The 17,428-nt window shown below is 45.2% G+C and overlaps 1 protein-coding gene across 4 annotated transcripts; it reads left to right on the top strand.

Moving 5' to 3' along the window:
• Positions 1 to 3,243: 3,243 nt before the first annotated feature.
• Positions 3,244 to 16,685, top strand: LOC140497485 (eukaryotic translation initiation factor 3 subunit C). Of its 4 annotated transcripts, none has more exons than XM_072598501.1 (21): positions 3,244 to 3,403; positions 3,572 to 3,722; positions 7,241 to 7,306; positions 7,479 to 7,668; positions 7,805 to 7,930; positions 8,180 to 8,234; positions 8,363 to 8,472; positions 8,660 to 8,787; positions 9,278 to 9,431; positions 9,592 to 9,689; positions 9,916 to 10,057; positions 10,296 to 10,421; positions 10,570 to 10,663; positions 12,059 to 12,249; positions 12,489 to 12,713; positions 14,759 to 15,122; positions 15,599 to 15,758; positions 15,894 to 15,959; positions 16,059 to 16,146; positions 16,254 to 16,416; positions 16,530 to 16,685. In XM_072598501.1, exons 2-21 carry the CDS (start codon positions 3,622 to 3,624, stop codon positions 16,613 to 16,615), a joined length of 2,733 nt encoding a protein of 910 aa, XP_072454602.1. In that variant the 5' UTR covers positions 3,244 to 3,403; positions 3,572 to 3,621; the 3' UTR covers positions 16,616 to 16,685. The 4 variants fall into 4 exon arrangements, with proteins under 4 accessions (XP_072454602.1, XP_072454592.1, XP_072454620.1 ...); XM_072598491.1 differs by having other exon boundaries at positions 9,586 to 9,689; XM_072598519.1 differs by lacking the exon at positions 3,244 to 3,403 and having other exon boundaries at positions 3,415 to 3,722; positions 9,586 to 9,689.
• The last annotated feature ends 743 nt before the right edge of the window (positions 16,686 to 17,428 follow it).

Below are 17,428 nucleotides of genomic sequence, written 5' to 3'. Positions count from 1 at the left end.
ATGAAAATTGCGTGCCTACTATGTGCCAAGCACTGGGGATAGAAAAAGAAAAAAAGAGTCCCCTGCTGGTAAGGAGCTTTCAGTTAAACGGGAGACAAGAGGCAAACAAATACATACAAAGCAACCTATATATAGGATAAACAGGAAATGACCAACAGTGGAAAGGCAAAGGCTTCCTGTAGGAAGTGGGATTTTAGTTGGGTCTTGAAGGAGGCAGAGAAGAGGAGAAACAGCCAGAGAAAATGCTGGAGCTGAAAGATGGAGTGTCTGGTTCATGGAAACACTCGGGAGTCAGTGTCATTGGATTGAAGAGTTCCTCTTGGAGAGAAAGATAAGAAGTAGGAGGGAGCTGACTTATGAAGAACTTTGAATGTCAAACAGAGCATTTATATTTGATCTAGAGGTGGTAGGAAGTCACTGGAGTTTACTGAGTGGGGGCCATGGCATGGACCTGTGATTTAGGAAAATCACGTTCGTGGCTGAATGGAGGATGGATTGGAGTCCAGAGGGACTTGAGGAAGGCAGAAAACCAGAAGGTTATTACTTAAAGAAGCTTATTTATTGAATGGGTATATCTCACTCAAAGTAAGAATGTGATAAGATCTTAGCCTAAAAGGACCAGGGTCCGGGCAGCTAGGTGGTGTAGTGGATAGAGCACCAGTGCAGAAGTCAGGAGGAACTGAGTTCAAATCTCACCTCAGACACTTGACACTCACTAGCTGTGTGACCTTGGGCAAGTCATTTAACCCCAGTTGCCTCATCCTAGGTCATCTCCAGCAATCCTGATGAATATCTGGTCTCTGGATTCAGATGGCTCTGGAGGAGAAGTGAGGCTGGTGACCTGCACAGCCCTCCCTCACTCAAAACAAAGTCAAGTGCAAGTCATGTCACCATTTCTCTGATGGCATGGTCTTCTTTGGCAACAAAAGACAAACACACAAAAGGACCCGGGTCTCAACACTGCATCCTGGGCCATCTCCAGTCGTCCTTATGAATATCCGGCCACTGGACCCAGAAGGCTCAGGAGAAGAAAGTGAGGTTGGCGACCTTGCATAGCCCTCCCTCACTCAAATCAAAGTCAACTGCAAGTCATGTCGTCATCTTGATGTCATGGTCCTCTTTGAGAACAAAGAATAAATGCAACAACAATTTTAGTAATCCAAATGTGGAGAAGGGCCTACACCGGATTGGTGGAAGTTTCAGAGGAGAGGAGGCATATTTGGGAGAGGTGAAATTGGCAGCATTTGGCAACAGTTTGGATATAAAGGGGTGAGAGAAAGTGAGGAATCTAGGATAACTCCTAGATTGTGAGCCTCAGAGGCTAGGATAGTGGTAATAGGAAAAATGGGGAAGGAGTGGGGGAAAGATAATGAGTTATATTTTGGATATGTTGAATTTAAGATGTCTGAAAGGCAGTTGGAGATACAAGATTGGAAGTCCACAGAGACTTTGGGTCAGGAGAAGTCGATTTGAGAATCATCAGCATAGAGGTGGTAATGAAATCCATTGGAGCTGATGATATCACCAAGTAAGAGAGTGGGGAGGGAGATTTGGAACAGCCACTTGTTGGGAGACCTACGGAGAAACAACTGGGGAGTCAAAAAGAATTACCATCCAGTGAGGGGCCAGCTGAGATTAGAGGGTCCATCTCCACTTGTCCTGATCTGGCCATTGAAAGTGAGGCTGGTGACTTTGCACAGCCTTCCCTCCTTCCCTCCCTCCCTCAAATCCAGTTCAATTGCAAGTAATGTCGTCATCTTCCTGATGTCATGTCCTCTTCCAGAAGGAAGGACAAACAACAACAGTGGAGATTAGAGTTTTAGTTTTAATTGTTTTGAGTGGCTTCTAGTGGTGGGAGACTAGATGGGGGTTGGGAGGGGCGGGTCACTCGGGGACTTGTTGATGGAAGTAATGCTATGTTTAAGTCTGGCAAGGCATGAGCAGATAGGACAAGGGGCTAAATTCTGTGGTATGTGTGGTTTGTCCTTCCTTCTGGAAGAGGACCATGACATCAGGAAGATGATAACATGACTTGCAATTGATTTGGATTTGAGCGAGAGTGGGCTGTGCAAAGTCACTAGTCTCACTTTCTCTTCCGGAGCCATCTGAGTCCAATGGCCAGATATAGATCAGGATGAGTGGAGGTGACCCAGAATGGAGTGGGAGACCTTGGCTAAGGTCACTCGGGGTTCTCATTTTGAGTGAGGCAATGCCTATTCAGTGAATAGGGCTGTTTAAGAAGTGAATCGAAGGATGGCCCCTTGGGGGAAAAAAAGCAAACAGGGAGGGACACAGACCCTCAGGATTTTGAGCCCTGAAGAATAAACAATTACTATCCATTCCTCTGAGCCAGCAGGGCCCCCAAAATAATCACTAAGTGGTGCTTGGGCAGGGACCTATTGTCCAATCAATGAAAGTCTTAGTGAATTGAATATAAGGCATGATCTTTAAAAAAGAAATCTGGTCAGTAAACCCCTAGATAACTCGGTGGGTTTTAGCCATTAAAACTTACCTTCCTTTGGGCTAGAGCACTGGGAAGGGAGAGGAAGGGAGGGCACAGGAGGGACCAGTTGAATTGCCCAACTGGAGCTGGGCAGCGGGGTCCCCATTATGGCAGGTTTGTGCTTCGTCCTTCCTTCTGTAAGAGGACGGGACATCGGGGTCTGTCATGGGGCTCCTCGAGAAGCTTTCCCAGGAAGATCAGGGGTGAAACAAAGATGCCCGTTCAGTATCGCACTGGACTGGCTAGTGGGACAGAGATGTATCATTCCAGAATCTGTAAAAAAAGACCTTCCTTTTCAGTAACCACGTGGGACAAAGGAGAAGGCGGCCCAGACCTTTTGGCTCCTAGGACAAGCCTGGCGGGTCCTCTGGAAGTGGCCCGGGCTTCAGTTTCCTCCAGAGAACGCTAGGTGGCGCTGCGGGCAAAGCCGCGGGCCTGCGGGCCCAGAGACCTCGGTTCACATCGAACAGCTGTGTGACCCTGGCCAAGTCGCCTTTTCTGCCTCAGCTTTGCTCATATCAATAAATGTTTATTAATCGCCTACTAGGTGTAAAATGAGTTTAAATAGCACCACCGCTCACAGTCGTGGTAAGGATAAAATGGGATACTTGTAAAGCGTTCCGCAAACTGTAAAGGCCGTAAGAACATGAGTTATTCCCTCTCAAATGAGGGGATTGCTCGAGATGCGGCTTTGATCTCTATATTTGTGATTAACCGGGGCACTGTCGGCTCCGCCCCTCGGAGGGCCACGCCCACCTCCCGGCCTCCCCTTGGCCTTCCGAATGGAAGCGGGGCCGTCCGCCGGAAGTGTGTGAGGCCTGGAGGAAGTGACGTCAGACGCGCCCCTGGCCTGCCGTTGCGTCATTCGCTTCCGAGGATTTTCCTGCGGCGCACGATCCGGTAAGAGGCCTCTTCTGTCTCGTGCTGCCCGCGTCCGAACCCGGGGAGGCGGCCGCAGCGCGGGGAGCTCCCGCGGGGACCCCCTTCCGAGCCTCGCGTGCCCCTCGTCCTCACGGAGAGCGGCGAGGGGCGGCCCTTCTGACCGACTCGGTTTTCTCCCGTCCCCAGGCCCAGGTCCACGTCCCGCCCGGCCTGCCGCGTCCCGAGCGCCCGCCGCCATGTCGCGCTTTTTCACCACCGGCTCGGACAGCGAGTCCGAGTCCTCCCTGTCTGGGGAGGAGCTGGCACCCAAGCCCGCGGGGGGCAACTACGGCAAACAGTGAGCGAGCCTCGCGGAGGCCGGGAAGCCTGCGAGGGCTGGCGGGGAGGGGGCGGAGGAGGAGTGCGGTGTGTGTGGGGGGGGTGCCCCGGGACGAGTAGGCCCCCCCGGGGGAGGGGGCGCCGTGGGGGTGCTCTCGGCAGAGCCGCAGGCCTCCGACCACGCTCCTCCCGATCCCGTTTAGCCTTGGGGGGCAGGCCCTTCGGGGAGAGAAGCCAGGTGTTTTGGAGCCTCGGATTCTCAGGATGGCCCGGCTGCGTCCGTAGGCCTGACCCCTCCTTCGGCAGAGGAGGAAAGTGTTCCCCGGCCCAGTGGGGCAGTCTCAGACCCAAGCCCGGTGCCCCTTCCAGGAGTAGGAAGAGGTTTTTTATCTCCCATGGAACCCGAGGACCTTTCTGGGCCTCTCCAACTATTTAGGGTGGTTGTGAGGAAAGCGAAATAAAGTTTGTCCCACTACCGTGTATGGGGAAAATTAGATTTCTGCGGCAGTCAGTGCAGTGGAAGCTACTGACCCAGCGAACCCAAGAAGATAAAAGTGGTGGGAAAAGGAATCCGTTCTGTAACAAGCATTTATTTTTAAGGAGCTGTTGTGTACCAGACCTAGGCACTTGAAGATAGGAAGGCAAAAATGAAAACAGCCTTTCCCTCAAGCAGCTTGTACTCTTATTGGGGGAAATGACGTATACACAGATAAAGAACTTAATTTCAGGAGTAGGAGAATCATTAACAATTGGGGGAAGTGTGGAAGTGCCTCATGTAAGAGGTGGCATATGAGCTCAGCCTTGACTAGAGCTAGAGATTACAAGAGACTGAGGTTAGGTGGTAGAGCTTTCCAGAGGAAACAGCCTGTAAAAAAACCACAGGGATAGTAGCCAGTGTCGTGTAAGGGTACAACAAATAAACCAGTTTGACTGAAACATAAGAGGAAAGAGGAGCTATATGTAACAAGTCTGGAAAGATGTGTTGAAAGGTTTTGAATGCCAGATGGAGAAATTTGAAGTTGATCCTAGTCACTAGGGAACTATCAAAGCTTCTTGAGCCGGGGAGTGAATTGGTAAAGTTTGCTTTTTAAAATTGTCAGTCACCTCTACAGAACATGGATTATGGAAAGGAGACATGCTGGATGTAGGGAGACCATTCAGAAGGCTGACAGTTTATGTAAGGTGAAAAGGACTAGAGTGGTTGCTACGTGACGAGAGAGGATTATGTTGTCAGGAAGATATTACGGACCAGACTTGGCAGCGGGAGGGATGGATATGAGAAGTGAAGATGAAAGAAGACTCAGATAAATTAACTGAGTTGTGAACCTGGGTGTCCAAAAGGATCATACGTAGATTTAGAGCTAAAAGACGTTAAAAAAAAAATCTAGGCCAACTCCTTCATTTTTACAGATGAGGAAACAGTCAAGGAAGTTAAGGGACCCTTTGTCACACAGGTTACAAGTGTCATTAGTGAGATTTGAACACAGATCATCTGACTTTAAGTCAGTGCATTTTTTTTTTTTCACCTATATTGGATGTTGGTATTTTGGATAGAAATAAAGAAGTTAAAAAGTGCATGAAATTCAGAGGAATAGGAGAGGACAAGATGACCCAAGGAGAGAAACTGTGCCTTGAAGGAGTGAGAATTTTAATTGACAGGGAAGGGAAATGTATAAAGGATCAGGAAGTGTAGAAGATTGGTTTGACTGAACTGCAGAGTTTGTAAAAAGGGAAAATAGTAGTATGAAATTAGGCTTGAAAAAGGTAAGTTGGTGGCAGATTTTGGGAGGCCAAGAGAGGGAGTTTGTATTTTATCCTGAAGGACAGTCAAGTTACACTGGCCTTATTCCTTGCTCATGATATATTCTCTGACTCCATATACTTGCACTGCATCTCCTGTACTTGGAATGTTCCCCCTCACCTCTGTCTGCCTTCTTGTTTCCTTGACTTCAAGTTCTGTCTCAAATCCTGTCTTGTGAAGGAGGTCTTCCCTCTATTGCTTCTCTCTGAGATTAGCTTTTATTTTACACTGCATACTTCTTCATTGTACATAGTTATTTGTGTGTTGTCTCTATTTAGAATATGAGTTCTTGAGGACAGGGACTTTTTGCTTTTCTTGTATCTCCAGCACATAGTACAGTGTCTGGTACATGGTAAGTTCTTTACATTGACTGATCCAAACATCTCCAGTAATTCTCCCATCTTCCAGTTTGTGCTAGGACTTGAAGGAACCTGAAAGGCTGAAATGAAATTGTATGTTACAGCATGCTAGACTAGAAGAGAAGATGACACCAGGATTGTCAGTCTGGGTGACTGGGATGATGGTGGTGCCCTTGATAGTAATAGGAAAATCAGAAGAGGAGAGATTTGCAGCTAAAGGAAGCAAGCATGAGTTCTATTTTGGACATGTTGATGATATGTAACTGGAGCTTAAGAGAGAAATTAAGACTGGGTATTTAGATCTGGTTCATCTCTATAAACTGGACCCATAGGAGCTGATGAGATTACCAAGTGAGGTAGTATAGATAGAAAAGAGACAAGGACCCAAGGTAGAGCCATGGGAATACCCACTGTTAGTAGACATGTTCTGGAGGAAGATCCAGCACAGGAGACTGAAAGGGAAGTCAAAGTTTACTGGCTGTTTTAGGGTTATTGCGTCAAATCTGCTGGTGAGTCTTCCTTCCATCATTTTTATCTCCAGTTCCTTCTGCACACACTGTCAGATTGTAAGGTTGATATCACCCTTATGGTTAAAACCTTTCAGTGGTGTCCTACTCCATATTATCCAAGCTTTGTTGTTGTGTTCATCCTTTGTTGCCGAAGAAGACCATGCCATCGCAGAAATAATGACATGGCTTGAACTTGACTTTGTTTTGAGTGAGGGAGGTCTGTGCAGGTCACGAGCCTCACTTCTCCTCCAGAGCTATGAGTCCAGTGACCTGATACCAGCTATATGTTGTCTGACTCCAAACTATATTTCTAACCTTATTTCACATTCCTTTCTTTTACATCCTCCTGAGCTCCAGCGAGTTTGGACTATCCACCCTCCTGTATGGGGATATGTTCTTGAAAGGTCCCCAGCTTCAAAATGTCACTTATTCCATAAAACCTCCCTTTACTTCAGCAGGAAATGATCTTTCTTCTTCCTGAACAATGAACTGGCACTTCGTTTTTACCTCCCTTGTACTCAATTAGTGTCCTTCAGCGTTCATTAACTTTGTACAAATTATTTGTGTGGCTTGTAAGCTTTTTGAGGATAAGGACCATATCTTATGTATCTTTGTATGCCCCAGGATACCTAGCCTTTGCATATTGTGGGCCTGAATTTTAGGGGTGAGGTGATGAATGTAAAAGCATATAATTCATGAATGTACAGTGAAGAGAAAGTATAGGATAGGTGAGCTTATGCCCAACTAGCTCCGTTGACCAACATGTACCTTTCAACTCTTCCTTTTTTCTTTCTGCCCCAATCAAAAGAATTGAATGTTTTCAAGACTTCTATGAGCAAGATCACCTATGATCAGTTTCTCCCCATAGGCCATTGTTGCTGAGTGAAGATGAGGAGGATACTAAGCGGGTTGTTCGAAGTGCCAAAGACAAAAGGTGAATATGGTAGTTAGGGATGGGATCCTAAAGGTGAAGGAGGAGTTAAAGGAATTTTTTCCATTGATAGTTGATGGAGAGGATGGAGGACATCTGTTTTTCTTATTCAGGGTTTGGAAAGGAATGGTTTAAGGGTTTTTCTGTTATCTTTGATCTCCTTTCCCCATCTTAGGTTTGAAGAGTTGACCAACCTTATCCGGACCATCCGGAATGCCATGAAAATTAGGGATGTCACTAAATGTCTTGAGGAATTTGAGCTTCTGGGAAAGGCATTTGGAAAAGCCAAGAGCATTGTGGACAAAGAGGGTGTCCCCCGATTCTACATCCGCATCCTGGCTGATCTGGAGGACTATCTTAATGAGGTTTGAGGCTGGGGTGGAGATGTTAGTTTGACAAAAGAGGTTGTTGGAGCTGGCATTGAGAAAGCATCTCATTCTTACTGTCTTGCTCTTTGTTGTAATTTTCCTTCTCCTTTCTCTTTTGTTTCTCATCCCTTAGCTATGGGAGGACAAGGAGGGAAAGAAGAAGATGAACAAGAACAATGCAAAGGCTCTGAGTACCTTGCGTCAGAAGATCCGTAAATATAATCGGGATTATGAAGCCCAGATCACGAGTTATAAGCAGGTCAGGAAAATTGTAGTGCATTGCAGTATTGTGTGCTCATTTCCTTCATTGAGCATTTGTTAAGTGGCTATATCCCAGCATTGTGTAAGGCATTGGGTTAGACCAAATGACAAGTAGGCTGGACTGGGGAGCTTGAGGGTGGCACAAGGCAGTGTTGGGTTGTGGGGCTAGTTTATTGGGGTGGGGTGGAGCCAGGTGTTTTTGAGGAGTGGCAGCATCCCTCACTCCTCTGCTGTTCTCCACCTCCAGAACCCTGAGCAGTCTGCAGATGAGGATGCTGAGAAAAATGAGGAGGATTCGGAAGGTAAGAGTGGAACAGATTGGAAAGAAAAAAGACAGAAGTGTGTATGGGGAAGGTTTCTTCCATTGGTTTCTTTTTTGTTACATAATCTTGTTCCTACTTGTTTAACCTCACTTGGACTTCCTTTCCAGGTTCTTCCTCTTCAGATGAGAATGAGGATGGTCTCAGTGCCACAAGTTTCCTGAAGAAAAAGTCTGAGGCACCTTCTGGGGAAAGTCGAAAGTTCCTTAAGAAGATGGAGGTGAGATCTGGGGGAGAAGATGAGGACAAAAGTAGTCTGCCTGCTGCAGGTCAGAGTTGGGTCCATGGAGAAGCCTCATAAAATTTAGTTCCACATACTAGAAACTCCATGGAAATGTCAGAAATGTCCTTGCCACCTTCTAACTGCACATTGATTTTTGTCCATCTTCTGTTGTACCTTCCTTAAGGATGAAGATGAGGACTCTGAGGATTCAGATGATGATGAAGACTGGGGTTCAGATTCCACTTCCTCAGACTCTGACTCAGAGGAGGAGGATGGGAAATACACTGTATTGGCTTCCAAATTCCTTAAAAAGTGAGTAAAGCAAGGGAAGTTGTGGAGCTAAGTTAGTTTTAAAAATCGAATACTCTGATTATAGAGCCCTATATTGACTTTATATTTCCTGTTGGGGTTGACTGTAGCAGGGGGATGACCTAGCAATTCTTAACATAGTTTTGTGTAAAAAAGCATAGCATTATGGCAGTTTTACAGGAATAATGTTATAAATTGGTGGCTAAATTGCAAATATCCAACTTGTACAATGATAAATTAGCCATATTACTGTGAAAGAATGTTTACCTGGGTATTCTGTAGGACATGCCTGTTACTGAGTCGCTCACTATTCAGGCCCTAGTTCCTTTTGTGGTTGAAGGTGAGCCATAGATCCTCTGGATCCAGCTAGAGCCTGAAATTAGATCAGTAGAGAGAAGGAAAGCTGAGGCATGGTAGACAAGCAGAGCTGAGAGTTGAGGCCCTTAGGGCACCACATCTAATTTCACACCTTCCTTGGTGACTCTTCTTGCAGAGAGAGCACCACAGACAAAAAGGCAGCAGAGAAGAAGCGAGAGGACAAAGCCAAGAAAAAACATGACCGAAAATCCAAACGCCTAGATGAGGAGGAGGAGGATAATGAAGGTGGAGAGTGGGAGAGGGTTCGAGGAGGGGCACCACTTGTCAAGGTGAGGTTTTCAGGGCTGATGTGCAGAGAATGTGGGAGGTTATGGGTATTAATAAGGGGGTAATGGGGAGCCTGAAAATACTGTCAATGCAATGAAGAGGGTTGAAGAGGGCACTTTGATGTTCTTGGGTGTGACGGGGGCATGTGTTGCCTAGGAGAAGCCTAAAATGTTTGCCAAGGGAACAGAGATTACACATGCAATTGTAGTCAAGAAGCTGAATGAGATCCTGCAGGCTCGTGGCAAGAAAGGAACTGACCGGTGAGACTGGTCACTTTTTTTATTCTACCCACTGCAAGAGAAAGGAAGGGTTGGTGGGAGGGAGCTTTGGATTTGGAAACTCTTAAGAGAGGAGGCATTCACCAAAGTGATGCTGATGCTGGCAGGAAAAGTGGGAGGTCAGAGCCCACAGGAAGAAAGAAATGTTTTGTTGCTTTGGGCTTTGAGGTTTGTCCTTTAAACCTCCTTCTTTCCTGTGTCTACACAGTGCAGCCCAAATTGAGCTGCTGCAGCTGCTGGTTCAGATCACAGAAGAAAATAATCTGGGAGAAGGAGTGATTGTTAAGATCAAATTCAACATCATTGCTTCCCTCTATGACTACAACCCCAACCTGGCCACGTATATGAAGGTGAGAGTGGAAGTATTTGAGTTTTAAGAATCGGGACCAGCTTTGAGTTTTGTCTGTGGAGACTTGGCGGCTCTACAGAAAGCAGGAAGAACAGAAAAGCACCATCTTGTTTGGATACTTTTTTTTTAAAGTGCTTAAGGCAGGGTGTTAGAAGGATGAACATTCTTCAAAGGAAGAAAATTGGGGTCAGACTCTGTTATCTTCTTGTACTTTAACCTGTTTTTTCCCCACTTGGCAGCCAGAGATGTGGCAGAAGTGCTTAGACTGCATCAATGAATTGATGGACATTTTATTTGCTAATCCTAATATCTTTGTTGGAGAGAATATCTTGGAAGAGAGTGAGAACCTCTCCAACTTTGAGCAGGTAAATTAGGAAAAGAAGAATGAGAAACTGACAGGATGGGGGAAGGGAAAAGTGACTTCAGCTGGGATAAGAGACCTGGTGGGTCCTGTTCTTGGATTGGAATTTATTACTTTAAACTGCTACTCCTCCTCCTTTCTTCCTACCTCAGCCACTTCGAGTTCGTGGTTGTATCCTAACTCTGGTGGAAAGGATGGATGAAGAGTTTACCAAGATCATGCAGAACACAGATCCTCATTCCCAAGGTGAGTTTGGGCAGGTATACTTAGGGCAGCCCCAAACAGCATACAGCCTGTGGGCTGCTTGTGGCCCACCAGAACAGCCTGAGGGTGGGATGTTGCTCAGGCTTGTATTTACATCCTCTCCATCTTTGGAGGGCTGAAGGTTGTGCAGGCCTAGCAGAGGGTAACTGGAGTACATGAAAATGATATAAAGTGCTGCTGGGAGAAAATTCAGATATCACTGCCTTCCTTTCAAATTGATAAAATCAGAGCTTGAAATTTATATTTTTCTGAGTCCTACTAGGGGCCAAAAATTTTCTGGTTGGCTGGTGGGAGTAATTGTCGAATTGTTGTCTTCAGTGAATGAGTAGCGTCAACCCCAACAAAGTTGGTTTGTCTGATTTTTGGCTTTGCCCTAACTAGTCTGTTGTAGAAGTTTATCAGTGACTAATCAAATCAAATATTGAGTGCTTTCCTAGTCACAAGACTGTGAGGGACAGATACAAAGAAATACACCAGATAATCCCTGAATTTTAGCAACTAGGGGAAGAAAAGACATGCACAAATAACTAAAATACAAAGCTCTCTTTAAGTGCAGCATGTAATCAGCTTTGTAATGGTTCAGAGGAGGGAGGGAGTGATTTTTTTTATTTTTCTGTATGGGGTGATGAGGGAAGGTTTCAGAATATAGGTGGTGGCATTTGAAACTAGACTTCAAAAGTAAGATTTCAATAGGTGTACATAGTTAATCTGTAAGCATTTATTCCCTGATGTTTGAGGAATTTTCAACCTAATAAGGGAAGTTAAGTACAAATACAGGTATATACAAAATGCTGGGGGACCAGAGAAAGGAAAGCCTTCACGTAGGTCATGCTTGAGCTGAACTCTGAAGGAAGGTGTCTAGGCAGTCCATAGCAAGTCATGGAGCAGATTCCAGCATGAGGAGAGCACTGACATGAGGAAAGTGATGTCTTGACTGGCAGGTGAATTGGATTTAAGTGAAGCAGGGCTGTTTGCAAAGTCACCAGCCTCACTCTCCTCCAGGGTCATCTGGATCCAGTGGCAAGATGTACATCAGGACGACGGGGGAGTGGAGGAATAATTGGGAAAGGCAGGCCTGGTTCTGGAGGGCCATGTGGTGGCAGCACTAGGGCTGCACTGGGAAGCAAGAATGCCTGGACTTACATGCACCTCTGAAATTTACTGTTTGATCATGTTCAAATCACTTAACCTCTTGGAGGCTTAATTTTCTCATGGAGAAAATATGGAGTTAATGATACTTTACTTCACAGGGTTGTTGGAAGATCTAATGAGATACGGGGATGATATAAAGGACGTTTTGAATCTTAAAAGGATTTAAGTTGCTATTGTTACTATGAGATCTCTAGGGTTTAAAAGAATATATTTTCTATACACCAGAATATGTGGAACATCTCAAGGATGAGGCACGCGTCTGTGCTATCATTGAGCGTGTTCAGCGCTACCTGCAGGAAAAAGGAACAACTGAGGAGATCTGCCGCATCTACCTTCGCCGTGTGCTCCATACCTACTACAAGTTTGACTATAAGGCCCATCAGCGGCAGCTCGCTCCCCCAGAAGGGTCCTCAAAGGTACAAGGGCTGGGGAGAAAAGACCTTCGCAAGTCTGGGCTGTTTGGCTTTCACATTTATCTTTGAAGGAGACACATCTTGTGAGATGAGTGAGGAATAACTTGACGATATGTCTTATTTTGGAATTGCTGGGAAATCTAGTGTCTATGAGGATGCTCCTGAGAGACCATTCTGTGCCTGGGATTTCTTAAGTTTCTATCACTCTGAATCCCAGCCATGTTCCTTGTTTTTCCTTCCAGTCAGAACAAGACCAGGCTGAAAATGAGGGGGAGGATTCAGCTGTATTGATGGAGAGGCTGTGCAAGTACATATATGCCAAGGATCGGACAGACAGAATTCGGACATGTGCAATCCTCTGCCACATCTACCACCATGCTCTTCACTCTCGCTGGTACCAGGCTCGGGACCTCATGCTTATGAGTCACTTGCAGGACAACATTCAGCATGCAGACCCTCCTGTACAGGTAGGACAGTAGCATGGGACAAGGGCAGATTTTTTAAAGGGAAGCTCAGGATGATCCAGGATCCATTCCTGTGGTTGGAGAGAGGGGCCCAGGTGGGGGAAGAGCCAGCTCTAGATTCCTCTCTAGTTACAGACTGGTTTAACCAGAAGAACTCCTGGTCTGGCTCAATCTAATTCCTCATGTCTTTGATGTGCCGGTTTTTCTCATTAATCAAGAAGCATGGAATGACTACCATGTAGAGCACTGCAGAGTGGTCTGGGGAATGCACAGACCTTTCACTTGAGGAACTTGGTCTAGTTGGGGAGGCAAGAATGTAAAAGAAGCAGTCCTTGATTTTAGGGCTCTAAACTGGGTCATTTTCATCAAAATTTCAGATTTTCCTTGGAACACATCCACAGGATCTTGCTTTTTAGCCATAGAGCTTTTGCTTTTCATTACTTTTTGGTGATTATTGAACTCAAAAAATAGTAGGTAAAATCTCTTTGATGATCTTTGTCTCTGAGTACACATATACTTCTCACCCTTGAGAGCACATACTCTAGACTACAAAAGTATTTCAAACAAATTCAGAGATATGTCAGATTAGTAAGGTTGTTAGAAGGATGTATTAAAGAAAACTGAATTCCAAACTGAATATTACTTGTGGCTGTAGCTGCCTAGATTTTGCTTGTTCTGTGCCCCTTCTTAGGTCTGAGAGGTTCCAACTCTCTCATGGCCTCCCAAGTGAATGATAATTTTTTTTCCCAAAAATATCCCTTTGTAATTTTAACTATTATAACAAGGGATTTGTGGTATATTTTTTACCCCAACATATCTTTGTAGCTCTTACCATTCAAGTGATCCATGGTGTTGAACACAAATAAAAATTATCATCCCTGTAGACTATTTACTGACTTAGAAAACAACTTATTGACATCTGTATTGTATTCTAAGTTCTTTGAAATTTGAAATGTGCCTACCCATAAAAAAAAGTCTTTTGAGATGCTAGGTCAACCTGTTAAAAATATTTTATCTCATTATATGCTTGAAATGTAAAATTAATAATGCTATTACATTAACCATAATATTTGTGGAAAATACATTCTAAGCTCTAATTTCATACATTAGTTGCACATTTCAGCCTTTTCTAGTGGTAATAGCTTCCCTGGTAACAGCATCTGGTTCTACAGACCTCTACTGCATAGGGAGAATGACCTTTCTGAGTCTCTAATTGAGTCATTTTCTGACATTCTGAATTGTGTTACAAAGTGCACTTTTTACGGAAGGAGGTGTGGGGAATAGTCAGGACTTGGAATCCTGCACTATTCTTAGCCATATTTCAGCCTGTCTGGGGTCCTTGGGCCTCATTAGACTGCTAGAGAGTTCTAGGACATGAAAAGGTGCCAACTCCCTGGTGTAGCTGGAGGATACTGACCCAGGTTTGATCTGTAGCTCAGATACTTAGCTTTGAGGCTAAGGTCACTTCTATCTGAACCTCCGTTTCTTCATTTGTAAAATGGGGATAATAATACTGCCGATGGTGGCTGTCAGGAAAGGGCTGTGTAGGTCTGAGGTGTCAGAAGTACTGAAGGATTGGGATAGAGTGAGTGTTGAGTCATCAGACAGTCTTTGTGCTATGGAGGGAAATGGAAGAAGGTAGAATAAATAGGCTTCTGTCCTTGGGATGCTCCCAGCTTGTTCTGCTGAACAACAGCTAGCCTCACTTCCAGGAAAACCAAGTTCAAGTCCACCCTCTGGCACATGTGGTCTTTGGGACCCTCAGCAAGTCACTTACCCTACCCAGTGCCTAACGCAGTTCTGTTAAGATGCTGAGAAAGCTTTGACCTGCATTGAGCCAAGGGAGCTTCTTCATCTGGGAGTTACTAAGACTAACGATAGCACAGGTCCAAATCTTTATCCCTGTTCTTCAAATACTAAGTCCTGGGTTTACAAGGTTGTGTGAGATTACAGAGTTTATTTTCAACAGAGTTCAGGTCGGATATCATTTGCGGGAACTCCCATGCCTCCTTTTCCTTTTAATAGACTGTATTTTTCTCTCCTCCTAGATCCTTTATAACCGTACCATGGTGCAGTTGGGCATCTGTGCTTTCCGCCAGGGCCTAACCAAAGATGCACACAATGCCTTGCTGGACATTCAATCCAGTGGTCGTGCTAAGGAGCTGCTGGGGCAGGGTCTGCTGCTCAGGAGCCTGCAGGAGCGAAACCAGGAGCAGGAGAAGGTGGAGCGCCGGCGGCAGGTGCCCTTCCACTTGCATATCAACTTGGAGCTGCTTGAATGTGTCTATTTGGTATCTGCCATGCTGCTGGAGATCCCATACATGGCAGCCCATGAAAGTGATGCTCGGAGGCGCATGATCAGCAAACAGTTCCATCATCAGCTTCGAGTGGGCGAGCGGCAGCCCTTGCTTGGTGAGCTGCAGCATCTTGGTATTTAGTTTGGTTGTGGTCTTGCTCGAGTGTCTGTTCTCAGTGGGAACATTTTTTGCCACACTGAGAACAGTTGTTTTCACTGGGTGATGATTATGGTACGATGATTCTTTCACAAAGCAGCTGCAAATGCAGAAGTGTTTCCAAGAATGTTCATTGTTCTTCTCTCCAGCCTCTCCTTTGTGTCCATGAAGATGTAAATGTTGCATTGTAGCAGGAAGTTCTTTCTGAATCAACTCACATAATATTAGAGGTGAAAAGGACCTTTATAGATAATCTCTTTTCATTTTATAAATGATGTGGGAAGAGATTTATCTCAGGTCATGTAGCTAGTTAGGGGTAGCACCAGTACTAGAACGTCTGTCTTTCCATGGTAAATGAAGACAAAGACCTATCCTGCTTCTAGCATCTTTAAATGTCATCCTAGGTCTCATTTTACGACCTGTCCAATTCTCTAGGTCCACCTGAGTCAATGAGGGAACATGTAGTAGCAGCATCTAAAGCTATGAAGATGGGTGACTGGAAGACTTGCCACAGTTTTATTATTAATGAGAAGATGAATGGAAAAGTCTGGGATTTGTTCCCTGAGGCCAACAAAGTCCGTACCATGCTAGTTAGGTGAGAATGGGAATGAGGAGACCTTGATGTTCTGGTGCTAGACAGAGGGAAGGAAGCATCAAGGGCTGTTGGAGTGATGGGGAGAATGGAAAAGAAGATCCTGTACTTAGTCACCGTTCTTCTTTTCCCCCACAGAAAGATCCAGGAAGAGTCATTGCGGACTTATCTTTTCACTTATAGCAGTGTCTACGACTCTATTAGGTTTGAGGCTATAGTGATTCTCTTTGCGTTGGGAGGGAAACGGGACTAGGCTTAGTTGATGAATACCCTTGATTCCTAATCTTTCTCTTCCTTCTTCAGCATGGAGACCTTGTCTGACATGTTCCAGCTGGATCTGCCCACCGTCCACTCCATAATCAGCAAGATGATCATCAGTGAAGAGCTGATGGTAACGAAGGAGGGAGGATGGTGGATCCTAAGGGAGGGACAGCAGTTCTTTGTAGAGGAAAGAAACCAGAACCATTATTTAATTCCTTCTGTGTTCCCTAAACTAAGGCCTCTCTGGACCAGCCAACACAGACAGTGGTGATGCACCGCACTGAGCCCACTGCCCAGCAGAATCTGGCCCTGCAACTGGCAGAAAAACTGGGTAGTTTGGTGGAAAACAATGAGCGTGTCTTCGACCACAAGCAGGGTACCTATGGAGGTTATTTTAGAGGTGAGACTCCTCCCTTCTACCTTTTACACTCCCATCCTCATTCACTCTCTGGCTCTAGCATCACTGTTAAGTTTTTTTCTTTGTATTTTGACCTTTTTCTCTTCCCTCTCCAGATCAGAAAGATGGCTACCGAAAAAATGAGGGAGGCTACATGCGTCGGGGAGGCTACCGCCAACAGCAGTCACAGACTTCCTACTGACTTCCCTATGGCATGCTACCCCTGAAATGTAACTTCCATGCAGAGTAATTAAAAATCTGTGTTGTATTGACATGATTCTGGAAGTAAGCAGTTCAGGCATAACCAGCATTGATTGTGTTCATTGGGGTGGAGTTCCTCTGTGAACTTGGGTAAAGTCATTAATGGTTCAGTCACAGGACTGGCCCCCTGAGGGGAAGGGCCACAAGCTTGCAAGCTATTTTGGCTCAGGGCTGTACTGTCTCGAAGAGAGGGGCATGGGTCAGAATAATGTTAGAGTGTGGGTGAGTCAAAGAAGGGCATGGGTCTTTGTGTATACTGAACTCCAGGGAATTTGTGTAGAGCAAACTCCCTAATGGGAAGAAAGTAATTTAGTCGTCTAGATGCCTGCTTAGTGCTGAACAGTTTAACTATGTTTGAACCATGAACATTAACATTGAAAGAATACTCACAATCTCTGTATATATTTCAAGTCAGTTCATCAAACACTAAGTGCCAGCTCCTGTGGCTGTGTGCCCAAACAGTTCTGATGTGATATATACAAGTGACACATTCTCTGCCTATGATTTTGCTTGGGAGATGATTAGTATGTATGTGAAATACTTAGGAGAGATCAGGAAGTGAAAAGAGAATTCCAGAGACTGGAAAGGTTAGGAGAAGGTGGGGTGACTTGGACCTTTTGTTTCATGGAGTATTTTGAAGAATTGGTCAGTGTCTACCTTACGAGACTGGCTGTCACCTTGTGAGGATTCCTGGCTTTTCATTTTCCAGTATATACCTCACCCTCTCAGAGAGCCCATAACAAAGATTAAAAAA

This window comes from Notamacropus eugenii, chromosome 1 (assembly GCF_028372415.1).
Source record: "Notamacropus eugenii isolate mMacEug1 chromosome 1, mMacEug1.pri_v2, whole genome shotgun sequence".
Classification (NCBI taxonomy): domain Eukaryota; kingdom Metazoa; phylum Chordata; class Mammalia; order Diprotodontia; family Macropodidae; genus Notamacropus; species Notamacropus eugenii.
This window is presented reverse-complemented; position numbering and strand designations above follow the sequence as displayed.

Excerpts from the sequence above, each read along its gene's own strand:
- LOC140497485 (XM_072598491.1), top strand. The coding sequence starts at position 3,622 with ATGTCGCGCTTTTTCACCACCGGCTCGGACAGCGAGTCCGAGTCCTCC. Across the intron at positions 7,307-7,478 it reads CGAAGTGCCAAAGACAAAAG|GTTTGAAGAGTTGACCAACC; the intron begins GTGAATATGGTA and ends TCCCCATCTTAG. Across the intron at positions 8,473-8,659 it reads AGTTCCTTAAGAAGATGGAG|GATGAAGATGAGGACTCTGA; the intron begins GTGAGATCTGGG and ends ACCTTCCTTAAG.